The sequence below is a fragment of the Poecilia mexicana genome, unplaced genomic scaffold (genome assembly GCF_051168715.1).
Source record: "Poecilia mexicana isolate PSO_F unplaced genomic scaffold, ASM5116871v1 scaffold_8, whole genome shotgun sequence".
Classification (NCBI taxonomy): domain Eukaryota; kingdom Metazoa; phylum Chordata; class Actinopteri; order Cyprinodontiformes; family Poeciliidae; genus Poecilia; species Poecilia mexicana.
Window position 1 is genome coordinate 23,351,176 of NW_028263377.1, and position 21,932 is coordinate 23,373,107.

The 21,932-nt window shown below is 38.8% G+C and overlaps 1 protein-coding gene across 1 annotated transcript in view; it reads left to right on the top strand.

Moving 5' to 3' along the window:
- ngfra (nerve growth factor receptor a (TNFR superfamily, member 16)) overlaps nt 1-19,514 on the top strand; it is a 41,208-nt gene extending 21,694 nt beyond the window's left edge. Inside the window, exons 4-6 of the mRNA XM_015009823.2 lie at nt 4,025-4,256; nt 6,319-6,524; nt 14,156-19,514. Coding sequence (XP_014865309.2) covers nt 4,025-4,256; nt 6,319-6,524; nt 14,156-14,208 — 491 coding nt within the window. The 3' untranslated portion in view covers nt 14,209-19,514. The remainder of the gene's footprint in view (nt 1-4,024; nt 4,257-6,318; nt 6,525-14,155) is intronic.
- Nucleotides 19,515-21,932: the final 2,418 nt, after the last annotated feature.

A 21,932-nucleotide genomic window follows, 5' to 3' on the forward strand; every position in this document is an offset into this window, starting at 1 on the left:
GATTTCTTTGAGCTATTTCTGCAAAGGAAAATAAACATTCGCAAGACGAGATGTTCCAGATTTTATTAAATGTGGTGGTGATTAAAAACCAGGACACACACTGCACCGATAGACCTCAGGCTTCATTCAGCTGGAAAGTAACTATAACAGCAAAATTATATTAAAGCTGCAGTATGTAACTTTTACGCCTTTTTTTCCCCATTTGCACTGCTCCCGCTCAAAAACCACCAATCAGAGGCAAGAGGAGGGTCTTAGCGCTGCCAATTACTGTTGTGCTGCTAAACGTTTTAATGGCGCAGAAACAACTTGCAGTTACAGGAAAACTGTTTATCCACCATCATTGGCGGCCATGCTAACTAGCCTTAGCTAGTTTGTGGCATGTTGTGGTGAACCAGCTGTAGTGTAGCAGAGAGCAAAGGGGAGTGGATGAGCATGAGAGTGATTGACAGCGCTAAGACCCTCCTCCTGGCTCCGATTGGTTGTTTCGCAATAGAATAGAATAGAATAGACTTTATTAAGTGGAAATAGGTATTTTGGAAATTGCTTGTTTGTTGACAAGCTACTCCATCTAAGGTGTGAAATAATAACACAAACATAACCATAAGAGATAAAGTTTACATATACCTAAGAGAGATGTAATTCAATATAAGTAAATATGAATAAATAACAGAGCATGCACATGCAAATATGTTAATCTCAAAATAATCTATAAATGAGTGCAGAGAAAATTAGGTATATTAGGTATACAAGTCTGGAAAAAATTATCAGTTTCTCTGATTTTACTTTTTATAGGTATTTGAGTAAAATGAACATCGTTCTTTTAAACTATGAACTACTGACAACATGTTTCTGCATGTTGTCAGCAAGCAAAAATTTAGTTTATTTGCAGAAAATGAGAAATGGTCAAAACAACAAAAAAGATGCAGTGCTGTGCTGGGAGAAGGCAGAGGAGCTTGTTTTTTTTTATTGTCACGACATGATAACTTTAATATGTAAAACCATTTTTTATAAAAGTTACACACTGCAGCTTTAATGACATTATTGCATGATATAAACCAGTTATTAAAAGTTGATAATAGACACTTTTAATTGTTCTAATAATGCTCAACAAAGCCAGAAGCGTTGCGGCCCGAAGCCCTGGGGGTCGCCACAGGGTTAATCCCGTGAAGGGCCAGAACAAAGCTAACGAGGAGCCCAGCAGAGGTTCTGCTGGGAGTAGGGCTGAAACGATTCCTCGAATGATTCGAGTACCTCGATTACTAAAATTCCTCGAGGAAAATTTACCTGCCTCGAAGCTTCGTTAATTTATGTTTTATTAGTTAGCGCACCGTGTTCCGGCCGGGACTTCATTTGCGTTGCGCGGAGCTCTCACTTCCGCCTCTGAGTTGTTGACAAAAGCTAAGTCTCAGCGGCATAAAGTCCAATCTTCAAGATTGGCCCGTGGGGATTTTATTGATTGATGATAATGCCCGACTTTTTATCGTTTTTGGGGAACCAATAAGCATCCTTAAAATGACTGGGGGATGCCTGGAGTACGGCAGCATTTCTCCTCCGGGGCTGCTGGTTGAAAGCGAACGGCGGGAAGAGCGCTGAGGTGAGCGGATAGCCTGAACAGGGCGGGCGGCTGAGTAGCTGATGCTTACCGTGTAAATGTAGCTTTACCGACGAACCGCACAATAAATTTCATATCCCGGTCTGAAGAAACGGGTGGCGGAGCGCATCGTACATGGCTGGTAGATGAGTTTCTGAGTGTGACCAGTGAAGGTGTCGTAAATATCCCGTATTGCTTCCCCCCGTGTTCGTCCCCCGGTCTAACGGTTCGTCAGTCCGCTGGTCTATTTCCTCCCCTCCACCCCATGTTCGTTCATTCGCCCTCTCCTCCCACTCCAGGCGGCATTTCCCGTATTTTCAAACCCAAAGTGTGACAGGTTAGGTGGCAAGGTGAGTTTAATTAATCTATTAAACTCACTGAAGATGAATACATAAACTAAAAGCTGGATTGTAGACATTTTTTATAAGCATATTTGTGAGCCTGCCTCTTTGTTATTAAATTCAATATAATTTCAGATTTTTCTATAACTTTTCTTCTGGTTTACTTAGAAAGTGAGCTATTATTGTTACAGGTTAGTTTTCTAAACTACAAAAAAGCAACTGTTAGGGATGCTCAAATATGAAAAATTGGACTGATATTGATATCTGATAGTAACACCAGTATTATGCCACATTTACCAATATTTCATTTTATATTTTTTTTATCCGATTACTCGATTAATCGTAAGAATAATCGATAGATTACTCGATTACTAAAATATTCGTTTACAACAGCCCTAGCTGGGAGTTCAAGGCTCCGATCCGAACCAGGCTCCACATTCTCCTTCCCCAACTGTCGGCTGAGCTCAAAGACGTTTTGGTCTTTCCCTCAGTCTGCTTCTCTATTCCCCGAGGGGACAGATAATCAAGTGAACTTTTGGACCATCTCACTGGATCAGCATGTTGTTTCAGAAAAAGGTAAGCACTATGACGTTAAACTGATTGGGACTGCTGGTGTGGGCGGCTTGCAACACGAAGATGGGAAATTACAGAGTCATTAAAGAGGAAACAGGACAATCTAGGAAGCTTGACGTCTCTGCAGGCTTTGCGATGACAGAAACCAGATACCTTCAGTTGCAGCGATCTGCCGATATCTCTGGCCTTAGCACAGGCTTCCACCAGAAAGATGACCTCCACACTCAGTTTTCCAAGGATCCATATGGCCTTAAGGCCATGCAACGCGCACATATGCGCATGCGATGAGAAGAAACCCGGTGTGCGCGGCCCATGCCAGGTCTGGTCTGGGCCGGTGGATGTCATAAATTTGCCACCCCCTCCTTCCTGTCGATGCTGAGAAACATTCCTTCTTCCTGCTCACAGCAACTTCTCCAGATCCCATCTGTCTATCAGAAGCAGCTGCTGCATCAGACATCTGGTTGCACACTAATCACCACCAAGTCTACAAGCTCTGTGTCATCAAAACAAGATCTCTATCTCTTACAAACTGTTGAATGAAAATAAATATACATATTTTATTCTGGAGGTTCAATTGCTTCACGAGAAACATCCAATGAACATTTAACTTTTACAAAAATATGTTTTCTACATGTTTTTTAAAACTGTCACCATGTTGTGACAGTATGTTACGAGACAGATAATCTGTTGCTGTTTGAAGAAATACACCAAAACCAACCAATTAGGTCTTAGCGCTGTCAATCATCCTTGTGTACGTGACAGTTCAATGTATTAACTTACAGTTATCTGCTGTCATTGTTTGCTGTTATAACTAGCCTTAGTATTTGTGGCAGGCAGCGCGTACACAAGCATGATTGGCTTCGCTGAAACCCGCCTCCTGGCTCTGATTGGTTGCTTCTAGTTAACATTGCGAGAAGGCAGAGGAACTCAATTTTTTTCACAGATTATCTGTTTCTCAGCATACTGTCATGACATTGTGACAGTTTCAACAAAAATGTGAAAAAAACGAAATGTTTTAATAAAAGTTACTTACTGCAGCTTTAAAGTGTTTTAGGCTTACCAGTCTGGGGAACAAAATGTAGAAATTTTACAACAACTCATGTGTGACATATGTTCGTTGACATTTAGATAAAAATAAGAAGGGTCTTACAATAAATCAATTTTGTATCTCGGTAATATAACTGAAAAATGTAGGAAGATCCAGAGTTTAATTAAAGTTAGTTTGTTTAGTGGAGGGGAAAATCCTCCATTAAGGAATGATTGTTTTAACTACATCAATGGAAGCACAATTATTGGTGTTTTCGCTGTTGGTGTCTAACAGAGTTGGATCTTTGACTTTTCTGTTTGCAGACCGGTGTCTTTTTGGTTTGGTGAATTATTTCTGCTTGGCCATACGTTTCTGCTGAAAGACTGTTTTTTAAATATTCTAGGACTTCAACTGGTTTGTGGAACTTTTCACCTTAACGAGGTTCCCAAGGCCTTGAAATTAACCCTTTCTCCTCTGTTTTCCTCCATACAGACCCAAACATGCCTACAGACTTTCCAATCACAAACAGTGAAGCATCGAATTTTCCCGATTACCCCGACCCAGATGGCTCGATCAGCCCGTTCCCGAGCGGAGAGACGACCACGTTAAGCGGCGGCGCTCCTCACTTTCTCGGCCGGGGCTTCAACGAAAACCTAATCCCGATTTACTGCTCAATCCTGGCTGCTGGTGTGGTCGGCCTGGTGGCGTACTTTGTGTTTAAGAGGTCAGTCAAAAGCTTTTCTGAATGAAAAACCAATTTGGATTTGGTACCTCAGGTGCTAAGCTGTTCAGTCATTTATAAACAGTATTTTAAATCTGTTCTCTGAGATAGCCAGTGGAAGGACTTTAGATCTGGTTGATGTCTTCCTGGTTGTAGTCAGAACAGCAGCAGCAGCATTCTGGACTGATTTGCTGAGTGGCATGGATGAGTTTCTCTAGGTCACATGTGTCAAACTCGAGGCCCGTGGGCCAAATCCAGCCCACCGTAGCTTTTTATGTGGCCCTCTTGACTCTATACTAAACACTAAGTGTGCTCAGGTGACAGAAGACCGACTTTGTAACTGTCTTTATGTGGCTCTGAAGGTTGAGGTCAGAGTCCATCACGACTCGGGCCTCATCGCTGGTGTTTAGCTGTAATAACTGAACCTTTGTGTTGATTCTAGATCGTTCCTCTTTAGGTCCAAAGAGACAAAAAAAACATTTACACTGAAGTGAAGAAATATTCAATCCAACTGATGAATTTCTTTAAACGAGCCATGATTATGGTTTCCTTCAAGGAAGAAAAACAAATCTTTATGCATTACAGCGATCACAGACTGCTGAGGACATGAGGCTGCAGCTCCAATCCATCCTACTGACAGATACAAATTCAGGCAGACACACATTTGAAGCAAGTAAACAAGCTGATTAGATGCATTGATTGTCTAAAACATGCCAACCAAGGGAAATTTGAGTGCCACACACATCTGCTCCACATTTACCCTTCGTTATGCATAAACAAATGATAAAACGCTGAGAGTTTGACAACAGGCGGACATTTATAAGAGGTGTTAACTGCTCTGTTTCATTCAAAACGTCCTGAATTTTTAAATCGTTATCTCACGCAACTTCGGAGAACTGATTACATTTATTCACACATTATATGACTGTAGATTTAGCTAACGCTTAGATAAACATGTAAAGATTACTTTGATTGTTGTCAGTTGAGTTGGTTGATGAATTGGATGATTATTGCACGTTTTACAGGACCTTTCCACTGAATATTATGCAGATACAAAAAACACATCACAGAGCCTTTAACACATCCCAAAGGAGCTGAAGAGTGATGTCTGAGTCGATCTTCTAAAACTATTATCTCAGTGACAAATATATAAGCAAAACTGCCCTGTGTGCTGCAGCATAAGCAATGGAAAACGTGTTTATTTGATTGTGAAGTGGGTGCAATCAAATGGAGATGTTGCTCCTTGAAAACATGTTTGTGTTTGTGGAAATTAGGCTCTGTGTTGTTATATCCAATTATTTCCTGGCAAACAAATTATGGCTGTCATTTTCCCCCCTTTTTGCCAAAATCGGTATTCAAAGCAGCGTTTTTAATCTCTTAATTAAAAGAAAATGCAGAATTAGGCCTTAATAGCTGTAATATTGTGTCAGCATTGAGGCCAAAGGAGTACCACACTGCAAAAACACAAAATCCTACCAAGTAATTTTGGTCTAGATTCTAATGCAAATATCTTAGTAGACTTTAAGTAACTGTTCAGGAAGATGTAAAGGCTTATTTTAATAAAATAATTCTTCAATACTGATGAAATTGTACTTATTTTATTGGCAGATAAATTAACTTACAATATGGGAAAATGTTTTGTTACAAGTGAAATAATCTGCCAATGGAACTAGAACGTTTTCATCAATATTAAGGAATTGTTTACTTAAAACAAGCCTCTATATCTTGCTAGAAAGTTTCCTGTAAGTTAGTTTTGTCTTATTTCAAGTGTGCTAGGATATTTGTACTAGAAACTAGACCAAAAAATACTTAGTAAGATTTTGTTTTTACAGTGTAGACCAACACTGAAGTTTGCAATCTGCCTGTAGATGCCATGATACTGGAGGTACAGCTACTTTAAAATCATGCAAATTGCTCAGTTATACAAAAATATAGCAAGAATAAAGTTTGTAAAGGCTGGTTAAAAAAAAAACCAAACAAACATTACTAATCTATGCAAATGAGAAAGACCTCAAGCAAATTTAATCAAGAATTAAGTGTGGTTTTCTGTTTTACTCATTCACAGGTGGAATAGCTGCAAGCAAAACAAGCAACCAGCTAATAACCGTGCGGCTACAAACAACCAGATGGTAACACCGGAGGGAGAGAAGCTGCACAGCGACAGCGGCATCTCAGTCGACACTCAGAGTCTGCAGGACCAGCAGCAGCAGCAGCACGCACAGGCTGAAGCCCAGCCTCAGCCGTCACGCTCACACACACAGGAGCAAATAGGTAAGCTTTCAGGTTTGCACCAAAACACTGCCATTAAGGAGAAAGCATTTTCAGAAACTTAGATGAAAGCCAACTAATACCAGCCTGAAAATGTGCCTTCTTATGCTTTGTGTGTACTATTACTAAGGTTGGAAAAGTGGTTTCTCTTTGGCTTGATGCAGCAAGCTGAAGGTTTTATGGCTGTATTACATAGAAATAATGATCTGGAGGCTCCACTTCACTTTGTAATATCTGACATTTCATCATAGAACCCTGGGCTCGCTACAGCACAGAAATAAAAAACCCCACCAACTCTGACTTTCATCTTCTGAGAGCAAAAGTCAGGATTCTGAGATTAAGGCCAAGATTTTGATCTTAATGTCAGAATTCAGGGGGGGAAAAAGCCATAATTATCAAATTAAAAATCTGAATTCTGAGATTAAAGTCAAACGTCTGAGAAAAAAATCCAAATTGTGAGATTAAGGCCAAATTTTTGAGTTTATTCTCAGAATTTTGAGAAAAAAGTCATAATTCTCAGATTTAAAGTCGACATTCTGAGGATAAAATCTAAATTCTGAAAAGAAAACAGAGATTAAAGTCAAAATTGTTATTTTAATCTCAGAATTCTGACTTTGATCTTCTGAGAAAAAAGTCAGGATTCTGAGAATAAGGCATAAATTTTGAGTTTAATGTTAAAATTACAGAAAAAACAGTAAAATTCTCTGATTCAAAGTCAGAATTTTGAGGATAAATTAGGATTCTGAGATTAAAGTCAAAATTCTGACTTTGATGTGAGATCAAAAGTCAGAATTCTGAGAAAAAGGGTCATAATACTCTGATGAAAGTGAGAATTATGAGAATAAAGCCTGAATTCTATAATTAAACTCAAAATTGTGACTTTAATCCCAGAATGATGTCATGTGGTTGGATTACGGTCATTAAGGTCAATCAGGTGTAAGAGCTGAATTTACACCTGATTTAGCTTCCAAAGGCTGTTTGGGGATTCTGCATGAAAACATCTGGAAACGTGAGAATCTGAGGCGGAGGTTCAGTAAAATAAGGGCGAAGGACGTAGAAAAGGGTTTCTAAAACCCTTTCAGTTTGGATCTGTACATGTCAGAGGTAATGTACCAACGTCTGATCTATATCTGTCTTCTCTGGTTTATATTTTCCTCCTGGGATGTTAGGAAGTATTTTAAGGTCTGATTCGCCATCAAGCCAGACAAAATCGAAAAAGGTTTTTGTAAGATGAACTCAGTAAATGAACTCTGGCATGGAACCAACATTATGCACTTTGCTGATCTATTATAAAGCAATTTACGATGCACTCAATTTGCTTCTATTGGTGGAGTGCATTAAGAGGGATAAACACAGATGAACTTTACAGTACGGTAGTTTGTTAGCTTTCTCTCATTTGTGCATCACAGAGCTGAACACATGCATGTGAAAGCTCCTTCACTGATCAGTATCCATTTGCAAACCACACCCTGATGTTTCGTGCAAAATAAATGCAGCACGGCACAATTTACTGGCATCTCATTAAGGTTGTTTTGCTCCTGTAAGATTCAATCCAGTGTCTTGAATTAACACTTTAAATATCTGGAGTTGATTGAGCTCATATTTGACCGCAATTCAGCTCTGAATTACGGTAAAATAACGAAATAGGTTTATTTTCACTTGTTTGTGGGGGTTTTCGTGTATTATTTGGAAGATGCACCATATGTGGTTGCTCGGGTTTAAACTAGCTGATTTTGTTAAATTGTAATTGCTTTGATCACTGATCTTTGTATTTTTCTGGTCTTCATTTTTATTTTACGTCAAATACTTTGCTTCACATTAAAGCAGATCCTGGAAACATAAAAAAAATTACTGACTCTCCTTAGATTTAAAAAGAAACATTAACTTTTAAAACAGTTTTTTGAGTCATGGCCACAAAATCAAATAAGTGCCATGTTTCCATGGATGATACATTTACTTCTACCGTGACACACAGAGTGAAGCCTGTCACGCTTTATGGCTGTGAACAGAAAACGTTTGTTTCTTGACTAAAAAAGGCCTTTGAAGTAGGAATTTTTCTAGTGGTAAATTTTATTAGCAACAATAAAGGACATACTGAGTTTTTGGATTTAAGTGAAGCAAAAAAAAAAAAAAACAAGACAGTTCATAGCTGGAACAGAGGCTACACACACTGGCCAGGAGGTGACACTTTTGTTTTTCTAGGTGGGTAAGATTCATTAGGCACAAAAAAAGTTTACTTTTGCAGATTATAAGTTATGGTAGCATTATTTTTTAATAATTTCAAAGCCATCTGAGTATTTAAAGAATTATTACAGCCAGTAAATATGTAGTTAAAGTTTGAGACGACCCAATATGTTGTTGTGAAGAGATTATATCTGGAGTTCAAGTGCCAGGCCTCTCATGTCCTAGCAGTTAAATTCTTACTAGCAAAAAAAAACAAAACACTGATTATATGAACAAAAGTGAGGCAATGTGTGGCTTCCTAATATAAAGAGGTGGACGCAATTCTTTGTACCCCTCAGTTAATGGAGGAAAAACCCCACAATGGTCACATAAATAACTTGTTTCATGAGTTTATTTTTTAAAAATAATTCTGGTGAAGCATGTTTGAAAAGCAATGTCTGACTTTCATTTGCTCATTTTCACAGATTTTGTATTTATTATTATCTTTGTCAGGTTCAAGTCATTTCTGTGACCATTGTGGGTTTTTCTTCCATTAACAATTTTGTCCATGTGTGTAAAGAGCGCAATGCCAGTCAGAAGTGGAGCAAACAAATCTAAATGTTAGTTTTTCTAATTACAGCTGTTGCTATAACATGCGTTTCCCTTATTGTGGTGGATTAAAGACAGATTGGGTTTAGTAAACCCTCATTAAAGTGTTTTGTTTTAGGTTCTTTAGGCTACCGCACTGAGAAATCACAATATTTTTGTAATTGCTATAAGAGCCATTTATCAAGATTCTCAAACAGAATAATTTTTATTGAGTTTTTTGTTCTAAAAACCTCCTTCCTTTCTTCCAATCAGGAAGAACAAAACAAAACAATAAAAGGCTTTATACTGGAGAATCAGCTTGGCTCTGGTTCACTGACTCAATGTCTGGCTGGTTAACCCTGTCCCCTCGTTAACTTGTTGGCTCATTAGCAGGTGTTACGAGATGGGATCCAGGCCCAGTCTTTTTGGGTTTCCAAGTCGGATCTAGCATCGCTGTTTAACAGGTGCTAATTGGCATTTAGCACCACTTGTCTGTGTGAAGGCGGTTTAAAAAAAGGTCACATAAAAGAGGCTGTGGATTCCTCCTCAACCAACAGAATTCACACTATAAACCCATTATAATCGCAGGGGGTTTCCTGTTTCCGGAAGAAAAACAAACAAAACAAAACATGTTTTGCTGGTGGGTAAGAGAAACGGGAGCAGTTTCATTCGTCATACGTCAAGTACGCTTTTATGAAAGGAAGTAGAGCGAGGAAAATGCCCCTCGATGTGACTGACAGCTTTCAGAAAGGGGTATTCCCTGCATGAGTCACTGGTGAAGGGTGAGAGATGCTTCACGAAGGGAGCGTGGCCTCATTTCTGTCAGCTCATCAAAGAACCGTCTATCTCTGCAGCCCCTCACCCCCTTTACTTCCTCGCCCCTCTCAATCATGCATATAGATGGAGTTTAAAATTTAAACAAGAGCCTCAGCCTTGCTCTAGTGCTCTACCGAGCATCTCTGTCCTATATTTGACCCCCCGAAAAACTAAACAAAAATAGCTTAAAAGATTACAATATCTGCAAGGTCAGTACAAAAACAAAACATTTTACCAAGTATTTTTAGTCTAGTTTCTAGTGTAAATCCTAAGTAATTTTAGCAAGAAATTGAGGTTCATTTTAAGTAAATAATTCCTTAATATTGGGTGGTTTCACTGGGAGAAAAATTAACTCATGACATGGGAAAAATGTCTTGTAAGTGAAATAATCTACAAATGGAAATACTACTTTTTCATCAATATTAAGAAATTATTAACTTAAAACAAAAAAAGTTTCCTGTTAGTTTTGTCTTATTTCAAATGTACTAAGATATTTACACTAGAAACTAGACTAACTGTACTTGTTAGGATTTTGTGTTTTTGCAGCGATAGAGTGAGGATTACGCTGCGTTCACACCAAACGCAGCACGTTTTGTGCATGTAGTGATGCGCTATTTTGAGCATTTGACGCGCGTCCACTGTGTCCGATGCTGGAGTTGGAAAATCTGCGGAGCGTCACCCAATCAGAGAGACTCGGCTATGTGACGGAGCGTTCTGTAGTTTGTGTCCTGCCAGGAGATGGAGGCACCGATGCGAGTCAGCAGGTCGTCAAGCTGGGCTCGGGTGAGACCAAAACACAGCTGACTGCAACCGTCATCAGCGCCCAGCTAGCTTGTGAAACTCCCAACACCTCTGAATCACTGGGTAAATTCAAACACGTTCCCGACGGACACATTTTGTTGATTTCAGTAGATAAAATCTAGATACTCAATATTTCATCTACCATTGTTCAAAATAACCAGTAGAGGAAAAAAAGGCCAAAGCCTCCAATGCGCGTTGTGCCGTTATCCACCGTCGCCGTTGTTTGTTCAAAAGAAACTGAACACAAAATGTTCAGCAAAGACATCTGAGCCTCCGTTATGACGACAGAAGCATTCACTGCACAATATTTTGGTGCCACTTTCTTAATTTCATCCACCATTGTACAAAAACAGCAGCAACGGAAAACAACGGCTCATTCCAACGAGCGTCCAGAGCGATTTTGACGCGCCTCCACATAGACTTGGAATGCAAACCTGGTGTGCGAAAAGTGTTTGGTGTAAATGCAGCATCAGTGTTAAATTTCTGAAAATTCAACTTCTTCCAGACTATGATATAAGCAAATACAAATCGACTTTTTCAAGGATCAAGGAAAATTTGTCACGATGGTGAAGTGAAAGCTGTGGAAATTGTGTTTAGATAATTTTACATAGAAGACAGAGAAAGAAGAACATTTATCTCAAGTTTACAGGAACGGTTGAGTTTCAGAATCTGATCTGCAAGCAGGAGCTCCATCACATGTACGTAACTTTATACATTTCAAAGTTACTGTGAAATAAAGTGTTCTCACTGCAAGATGAGCAATGCAGTTTCAGGAATACACAAGGCGTGACTCATGACTGGAGAAACAAGTCTCTCTGTTATCAAACAGCTTTTAGGATCAGACTAAAGATAAATGCATGGGTGAGTTTCTCTAGATGTTGCTGGAACATTAGTCCTTTAATCCTGGAAATGTTCTGGTGATAGAAGACCAACTTTGTAATCACCTTTATGTGTCTAAATGTTCAGAGACACTGAGTTCATCACTACACCCAGACTTTCAGTCCTGATCACTGGTTTCTAGCTGTAAAAAACATAAAAACTGAAAATACCTACATTCAGTGGAAGAAGAAGTGGGAATCTGCTCCTCTTAAAACAGATTTCGTCATTTAGGCTTGTTGATTTTCCCTTTGGGAATGCAAGTCGCTATAATCAGACACGATAAACAACTCCGAGTCACTGTATTTAAAGTATTTTTAAAAATATTTTAAAATATGGGAACTTCTGGTTGCTCTCCTGGGAACAAATCTTTCCCACTATAATAAGTCTTCAGCTGATTCTGACAGAGCCTGAGGTTTTACCACGTCAGGAGGGATTCATCATTCCTCCTGCATGGCTGCGGTTTGCTCCAGAGGCTCTTCCCAGAAAACCTCTGAAGAAAGGTGCAAGGCTTCTTGATCTAATGTGAAAACGGTAGAAAGCCTGAACTAAGCCTCAAGGGCAGCTTCATCTGATTTATTATTTACAAAACTCGTCTTTCTTCTGCTGAGATAATAGTTTTAATGTGTCGATTTTTTTCCCTGTAGAAAAACGAGTCAGTAGCAGAAATATGACAAAATATTTATGTACAGCAGTGCAACAAGGAGGAAATGTTCATTTAATGTTATTGCTAAAGTAATAAAAGCACGTCTAATACACATAATACTATTTTTTGTGCAAAGGGAAGTAAAACAATGGATTAAGTGGTTAAACAACTAATTTGACATTTTAAAATATATATTTAAGCCAAACAAAGGCCAAATTCAGAGTAAATATCTGGAAGTCACAAAAATATTGAAATGCTATTTTAAATAAGAAAGATTAAGATTAATTTTACATATTAGAAAACTGAAAAACCCATGAGAGAAAAAGGTTTTTTCATAGATCTGACAGAACAATTTCACTTCATTTTTATTTCATTCACTCAATAATACATTTTAATAGCACATGTAACAACTCAAAGGAATCATGAATAAAAAAGGAGCAGAAAGTATAAACTTAAATCTGCCTCCCATTTACATAAAGAAAAAAACTATTTAACTCAGAATACACACAGATGTACACACATCTGTGTACATCTGGGATCAAGGAAAATGTGTCACGATGGTGAAGTGAAAGCTGTGGAAATTGTGTTTAGATCATTTTACATAGAAGACAGAGAAAGAAGAACATTTGTGTGTTTTTAAAAAATACACAGATGTATTTTTTTTTTAAAAACACATAATTTCAAATTTCTTGAGATTCAGATTATTTCATCTCACTGGTAATTTTTTTCCATAAATGGACATCTTTAATTGAAATTGATCTTTCCATAATTATTGTTCTGACTTTAAAACTTTTGAATTTGAATTTTTTAAGGGTTTCTCTTCTTACAAAAAATTTACATGTACGTTTAAAATTTAAAATAGATTTTACATAAATGTATTTATAATTGTAAAATAATTTATATATGTAATAACTTTTACATATTTTTTTAATTTATGTAAAATCACAAAATATTACATGAATTACGTAAAAAATATATATGTAAAATTAATTTTACAAAATGTACATTTTTGTAAAAAAATTTTTATACATTTTACAAAATTCATGTCAAATTTTGTGAGGCTTTAATCTAATTTTGTATGAATTTATTTTACAAAAAATAACTAAATTAATTGATAAAGTATAAAATTAATTGAAGTTATTGAAAACTTTACGTCTAACACAGGAAACTGAGTAGATATCTTTGCTTCCAGTGTTTGAGAGCTTCGGCTCTGCTGATGGTTCCTGTTTAAACAAGCAGGAAGAAAGTTCTGGACTTTGGCCATCACTGGTCAGACCAGACAGGAAGCTGAGAGGTCCGGTTTACTAATCTCAGTGCAGATATATTGATGAAATTTGTGTTAAAGTTTCTCTCGGGTGGTTCTCTTGGAAGCTTTTGACGAAACGTTAAAGATAAAATTGGTTGCGTTGCTCTTCCCTGACACAAAGATGCATTGATAAAGAAAAGAAAACACCCAGTGCACTTCGGGGTCCGCTCAGAATCGTCTCTGCATTCCTGAGGCGTTTCCCTGGCTCCCCTCAATATACGACAGGTTAAGAGGTTTGTGGGAAACTGGAGCGTTTGTTTCCCATCCGCATCTAGCTAATGGCTTCAGCTTAAGTGGTTCGGATGGATCCATAACACCACAGGGCCCCCTTCAGGGAAGAGTTTGTTTAGAGGAGGCAGCCTTTTGGGATTAAACCGCGATGGCACAAGTGAGAAATTTCTCTCTCGTGACGTATTTCTCATTATTTCTTCTCTGCAGTGGTGAGGGTAGATGGAAGCCCCCAGCCCGACTCGCCTCCACCCGAAGTCTAAGGAAGAAGAGGAGGACGAATTGGCAGGGAGCAGAAGGAAGGGGGTGCCACGCAGAGAATGTAAAAACAAGACATCGATTCATAATTCAAGTGGCCACAGAAAAACGTACACAACCCTCCAGTATGCTTGGGGCAGCCAACGGAGACTCTTCGTCCCTGCATGTGGAGTCAAACTGTCATATAGCGTGCCTGGACCCTGAATCTATGGCAATATCAAACAAGAACACGTATAACGACATGCAACATAGTTTTAGGAGCTGCCAGATTAACCTGTACTTCCCTTTCGACATCTCAGTTTTTAATTCCATGTTTATGCTTTTTTTTTAGTATTATTTTTCTTTATTTGAAGGGCATTTTTTCCCTTCCTGTCTTTCTCTGTTGGCATCAGAGATCCAAAGACAGCAGGGGTGCCATGAGCAATTCCCAGCTTTTTCTGGAATTTCTTCCTTCCCTTTCATTTAATGACCAATCTTAATGTCATTGTTTGAGAACGGCTACAAGGATTCATCCTAGTGACTCATGTTTTGATGAGGCTGCTCAGTAATTAACGTTTTTTTGAATAATTAGCTGGCTCTTCCTGTGTGCAACAGACATAAACTCCCTCTCTAGCAGTGCCTCCAGGGATTGTATTTCAGCAGCTTCATGTTCATAATGTTTGTCTCATGTTTGTGTTTGTGCGGTTCTTTCATTTCGAGGCTTTAGTTACACGACCGAATCAGCAGGCTGCCTTCACTGGATGTGCAACGTGAGAGGAACGTCTCTGGACTCAGCGCTGCTGCTGACTCACCGCGATGAGTCGTCTGAAGGGAAACGGGGGTGGGGGGAATCCATTTACGGAGCCAAAAAACAAACAAGCAAACAAAAAAGGATCACGACTGCTAATTAAACTTCTTAAATGAGTTTGGGACCAGAAAAAAAAATCAAATCTGCAGGAGGAATCCCATCCACAGTCATTCTTCGGTGAAATTGGGACAGCCCTCAGAGGAAGCCGGCACTTCCACCTCCACAAGCTCACTCCTACCGTAAAACACACAGCCTTACTTACACAAGGCTTACCTGGGAGGCGGGTAGTAATTACCTCAGGGTTTTAGCTTCATTTACCCTCTGCTTGCAACACAGTTCCTGCTGAAGCCTCAGTGTGACATCATATTTTCATTTTCCAATGCAGAACCACCCGACATTCACTGCATTTCCCAGTTGAAATCAAGCACTTAAGCACAGGCTTGCATCTCAGGCCTGGTGGCATCTTTTTTTATGGAATGCCCCCCTTTAACGTGCCCCTTCCTGCTGCTTGAAGCGACTGTAGAAGTGAGCTTAAATACCATGTAAAGGACACATACTGTAGCCGAGCTTGACTGCATTCATTGCTTACAGTGGCACATAGATTCTCAGGATTTAACTTGTAGTATGACTGAGATTAAATGAGTATTTAGACAATTTAAAATAGACAGTAGCGAAATAAATACTTTGATTTGGTTGTTTACGTACTGTTGATGTTATCAGTGCAAATTGTTGGCTTATATCTGGGTAGTGAACCAGATTCTTGTCCGTTCAACCAGCACCAGTAGTTTAAATAATGTGTTACATGAGCACTTCGTTAAGGGGAGACGGGTTATTGTTTACAATGAGGTGGAAGCTAATGCTGTGTTCACGCCAAACACATTTTGAGCGTCAGGCACGTCTGGTTTACGTTCAAAGCCTATGTGGACGTTTCACGCATCTAGCGCTGCGTGACTTAAAGCGTTTTGAGCGTTTGACGCGCATCCAACGCGATGCTGGAGTTGGAAAATCTGAACTTTCACTGCTCAACGCGGCGCATCAACCAATCAGAGACTCGGCTATGTGACATAATGGCCTGTGGTTGGAGATCCAGGCACTGATGCCGGTTAGCTGGTGGTCAAACTGGGCTCAAGTGAGATGAAAACATTGCTGATAGCGACCGTCGTCACCGCCCAGCTAGCTTATGAAAACTCACAACTCCTCTAAATTATCTGGTAAATTCAAACACGTAGACACATTCTGTTGATTTCAATAAATAAAACCTAGACAGTGTTTCATCTGCCATTGTTCAAAGAAAGAAAGGAAAAAAATTCAAGGAGCTCCAACGCGCATTGTGCCGTTATCAACCGTCACTGTTTTTTGTTCAATAGAAACTGAACATAAAATGTTCGTCATCTGAGCCTCCGCTATGACTGCAGAAGCTTTCACTGCATAATAATTTGGTGTCACTCTCTCAGTTTCTTTCGCCATTGTACAAACAGACCAGCAACGGAAAACAACGGCTCGTCCCAACTCAGGTCTAGCACGATTTTGATGTGCGTCCATATAGACTCTGAATGTATCCAGATGTGCCTGATGCTCAAATCAGCTGCTTTTGGTGTGAACGCAGCATAAGCATCAGGCGTTTGACTTCAAAGCTGCTGAAGCCAGAGGTGTTTGTGACAAGCAAAGCGTGTTCGGTCTGAACGCAGCATCAGGGCCAAAAGTGCATGCGCGTTTGACGATGAGCTAAAACCACAGCGCCATCTAGTGGCCTGGCATGACAACTACAGCTGACTCAAGGTGCGCAAGAGGAAAATTTCCCCAATTAACATTGGAAAATACCGGCAGTTTCCAGGCAATGGTCTTCTGTAAATGTAGCCTTATTGGCCATTTACAATAAAATCTTGGTGGTTCACAGTCAATTAGCCATAATGCTAGTGGACTGCAAAACGAAACATGGCAATTAAGCTAACTCAAAAGAACCAGCTGATGGAAAAGTAGAACAAAAAATGAAGTTTTAAAAAAGAAAACTAATTTAGTTACCATTTTGGGAATTGCTTCACTCCAACTACATAACCTCATCACAGACGACAAACTGTCCGTCTAATCTTAGTCAAAGTTTTGTGAAAAACTATTTGCCCTTTTAAGATTTCTTCTGTGTTTGCTGACAGTTCAATTTCATTTCCAAAGTAATCCCTCAAATAAAATCTGCCAGACAAAAGAAATAAGATCTTTTCTCTTTTTGCCCTGCCTAAACCCTGCAACTTTAATGCATATTTATTTAACAAAGAGGCAAAAATAGTAAAAATCACTCAGTTTTTTACTAAATTCCCAATTTTTCTTTATTAGAAACAAAAAATATCTAGCTTGCTAAGTTGAACAAGTTACAGTAATGTCTCCTTTGTTTACTATGTTGGTGAGGAGAGCAGGTTTCAGATAACCTATATGTATCAAAAGGATGTGTGCCTGTTTGTAGACGTGGTATTTTTAGGTAGGAAAAAATGTTTTATTGCATTAGAATATAAGAGACATGAATGAATAGTCTGATCAGATGACAGTTGTAGGATTGGCATAGATTTGTCTAGAAATAACCAAATTGCAAATGTTAGAATAAAATAAATCAGTGTGAAACTCTCCAACTTACAACACATTTTGCTTAGAGAGTCACTTTCCAACAATATCCGAGAGGTATCAGTTTCGTCATTTTGTTCTCAGCAAGAGTGTGAATGCAGACAAAACCTTTAAGGAAACGAAAGATATTTTTTTTTAGCTTGTTAGCGGCGCTTTTAGAGTTTAGTGATAGATAGGAAATGTCTCGCCGAGGGAAGAAAACAGTGAAAATGACTCATTACGTCCTTTGTGGCTCTGCATGGATCAATCACTCGGCCACAAACACCCCAAGACAATTAAACTTTCTGGTTGCCTCACTTTTGATTCATGAATCAGTGCAGTGTAATAAATGAAAGCAAACAAAAGTCTGCTGTAGTTTGCAGCTCTGTAGCAGATGTTGGTGTGAACATGTAACCACACACACACAGGAGTGTATGATTCACTCCTCTATTGAGAGCTGGAGTGATTCATCCTGATCCTGCATGAGGGACTGGCATTAAAGCAGACTTCGCTACACTTCGTATGAGTGACCAGAAAGTTGATTTAAAGGGAAAAAAAAAACTAATTTTCTTCATCTCCATCCCCCCGCTGAGGTTCCATCAGCCCTCCAACAGTGCACTCATCCTGCCTAAAGCTGACGTATTCCCCTTTTTCCAACAGATTCAGACACTTTGTGAGAATGTACAGCCTGGGAAGAAACAGAAAAATATGCAAGACATGTTCAAAGGAATAGTTTTCATTAGGGATGCACGATATTATCAGCATGGCATCGTATCGGCCGATATTAAATGTAAAATGTAATATCGGACATTCCATCAAAATTAACTCACCGATATAAAAGGTGTTTTTATAGAGCAAATGAATACATTTGACGGTAACCATACTGCAAGTTGAAAGTGTTATATCATTTTCAGTCTCTTTCTAGCATTTGCATTTGGTAGCAGGCTAAATTGACAAAGATAATACAGTATTTTAATTCCACAGTAGAGAAAGCCATATAGTTTCAGTAAGTAGGTATAGGAAAAAAATATCGGTATTGGTAACAGCTATCGGCCAAATGAGTTTTAGCATATCGGCATATCGAACAAAAATCCAATATCGTGCATCCCTAGATTTCATGTTTGCCCCATTTCTGCAGGTCTGAATTGATTTTCTCCTTACATTTCCAGTTTATTAGTAGTATCTTGAAATAAGCATTTTTTTAAGTGAGCACTTATTAGATATGATTGCACTCAAAGAGTGTACCACAGTTCAAGTGCCTGTGTACAGTGTCTAACGTTTTTTGAGTTCAGATGTTTTAACTGTTACTTATGTTTTTATTTTGCATCTTTTTTCCATTTGTGTTTTTTAATGTGCTTTCTTTTATATATTTTAGAACTAATGAAGGATTTTCATGAACTGAAGTCACAAACATGGAGCCTTGGAGACTCACGAAAACTGTAAAATCTTGGCACCATTATAGAGACTTACATTACAAACAGGTTGCCAATGAACACATACTGTATGTTAATATGATGTATTAGGGTCATGTAGCATTTTGAAAGCTTAAACATGTTGCCAGGTACTTTCACAAGGCTGTTTGTCAACAGAAATGAGCGCTACTGTACAGACTTAATGCATGTACAGTAGTTTTATCAAGTACCTCCATTATAGAGGCATCAAGATATGTAATCTGCAGCATAGTGATGTCTGTGGGGAGGCTCACTGTGAATCTCTGAGATTTTAATACTTGATACAAACACATCAGGACTTGGTCCTCCCTTCCCAAAAAAACGCTGAATGTCCTATGTAGTTACCTACTAATGTAAAATGCATTGTGTAAATGTGAATTTCTTAGAGTTGATACGAGATAGAAAAACATGCTTTAAATAAAACGGAAAAAAAACTGAAATGTGTGCAACAGTAATAAAATCACAATAAAAAGATTTAATTGCACCATTTGTCTCGTTTGCGTTTGTTGTCAGCGTGAGATTTACGTCAAAATGCATAGATAGATCTGAGGTTTGTATTTTGTGACAGGTTTATTTCCTCCAAGTACTGCGGTTTCTTCCTACAGTACAAAAAATATATATTTTCGGAATATATATATTTTGTTATACTACATAAAGACATGAAAGCAAAGCCACAAGAGGAAGAGGATGGAGGTTCCCAGGTTCAGGTGGTGTATCTGAGTCGTCCAGAGGAGAGAAGGTGAAGCAACGACGTTTGCTTCATTTCTAGTTCTTTTTGGCAAACGTTTTGACTAGATTTAACTGTTTAACCCGCAGTCTTAGCACGATGCTCAGGAAGAGTGCAGCAGATGTCACGGTCGGCCAACTGGGTGACCCGTCAGCTCTTCAGTTAACGAAACTACAAAAAAATCTTATAAACCAGCGAACCGCCAAAACCGCACATATGGTAAAAATGTCAGGCGGGATCCAAACCACCGCTCTCAGAACTACAGGAGGTTTCAAATTCCACTCATTCATTTTTAGCTTACAGAAAAAGAGTCAAGCCACCAAATAAACAAAAGTAAACTGACCAATAACATTTAGGATTTGGCGTGCCCACCCCCACAGACTCGCACAGATGTGCGCTACGAACAAGATGACACAAAAGATCTTTTTCTTAATCCATAATTTTAAAAGAGGGTTGGAAAATAAAAAATCCCAAAGATATTTTCTTTTTTTACTTAAAGGAAAATCTCAAGTACAGCTGTAGGCACTCCTGCCCCAAATAATATCTGCTTCTGCTTCCACAGCATATATGAAGTAAAGTATTGGTAAGGTGCTGCTAGTTATATCCAACTGGGTAACTAATCTTCTGCAAGCCTTACCACCACTTTAAAAATAGAAATCTTTCCGCTTGTCTCACTGGAATATTCCCAGCTGTTTCTGCTCATCAACCAATGCACATCATTGCACAGTGAGAGACAATATTTGCAGATGGAAAATATTTCGTACAGTTGTCAAACTTCCTAGAAGACAATGTCCCAGCACATTCACTCCAAGGTCAGACGGAAGAATGCTCAGAGAAACTGCAACCTAAAAATAAACACGGCTTGTTTGGAGTGGTTTCCATGAGAAAAGTATGGAAGCATGACGTAGAGTTGTTAAGAGGCAGACATGTCCTCGAGACGGATGGGATTAAAGTGGATAAATATGCATGCTCAGTGTTTTACCAATCGGCGCAAAAAAAGTAGTGCTCAGTGTTTGCTGAAGTAAACATGGACGCTAACGATTTTGAAGTTGTCCAATTGGAGCCTGTACATTAACAACTTTATCCTCGTTATTGTCCGCCATGGTTGTTTTTTTTCCCACTTACAGGATGCAGATAAGTGACATTTGTTGAGCATCAATGACATTAGATTCTGGTCACATTTGAAAACATCAGATACGAATCGGATATCCAAGCGGCCTGAATTGCATTTGAAAAAAACCCAACCTGTGTTGTTCAGACTGTCATAAAAATATCAGATACAGGCAAAAAAAAAATCCGAATTGGGTCACTTCGAGCTGCAGTGTGAATGCAGCCTAATACAGCAAAAAAGCAAAATTAACTTGTACCAATTGTCAAGCATGGTGGTGGAGGTGGCATGATTTGTTGGAGGTTGTCTTCCAACCTTATGTTATGCATCTGTAGCTGCTATCAAGTCAGACATTATTTTTATCACGGTGTTGTCAAATACATCCAAAAATACTACAGCAGATCTCTATTAAAGTTTTTTAAAAAGGTTTTGCAGTGCACTCAAATGACAAAGACCTGAAAACATTTTTATTTGTAGTTTTTGTGACTTTATTATACAGGATGTTGGGAAATCATGCAGTGCTTCAGTAAACATTTGCCTAATTTGTCTTCTGACAATTTATTTATATTTTAACAAAGACCTGGGCATTATACTGCAAAACTGCGGCACTGTCAAACTCCCAATAAAGCTGCTTTATTCATCATATTTGTATGTTTTTGTTTGGAAGTAAAGTTAGTCTGGAAGTGTGACTAAAATGTACCTGGCATTTTAAATTATGGCTCCTTCTAAAAGACAAAAAAACCCAGATACATTTCTGTGTCCAACTATCCCCCATTACACGTCGCTGCAGACTTGAGAAGTAAAGCTTGTGACGAGGTTTTCTATCCACCTTCGCATTTGCCTGCCTCAAAATACGAAGAGAGAATTTATCTTTGTTGGCTGTTCATGGTTTCTCTCCCTGCAATCTGCTAGTAGCAGCACTGATTCAGCTCATTACTTCTGTCTCTCTGGATTTGATGCAGAGCTGTGCAGTGCTGACACCAAGTGAAGCATTACGGCCTTGAAGGAGAGCGCGCTTTTTAGAAATTTTGTCCAAAATTTGCTTGTGCTGCAGATTTTCCTCCAGT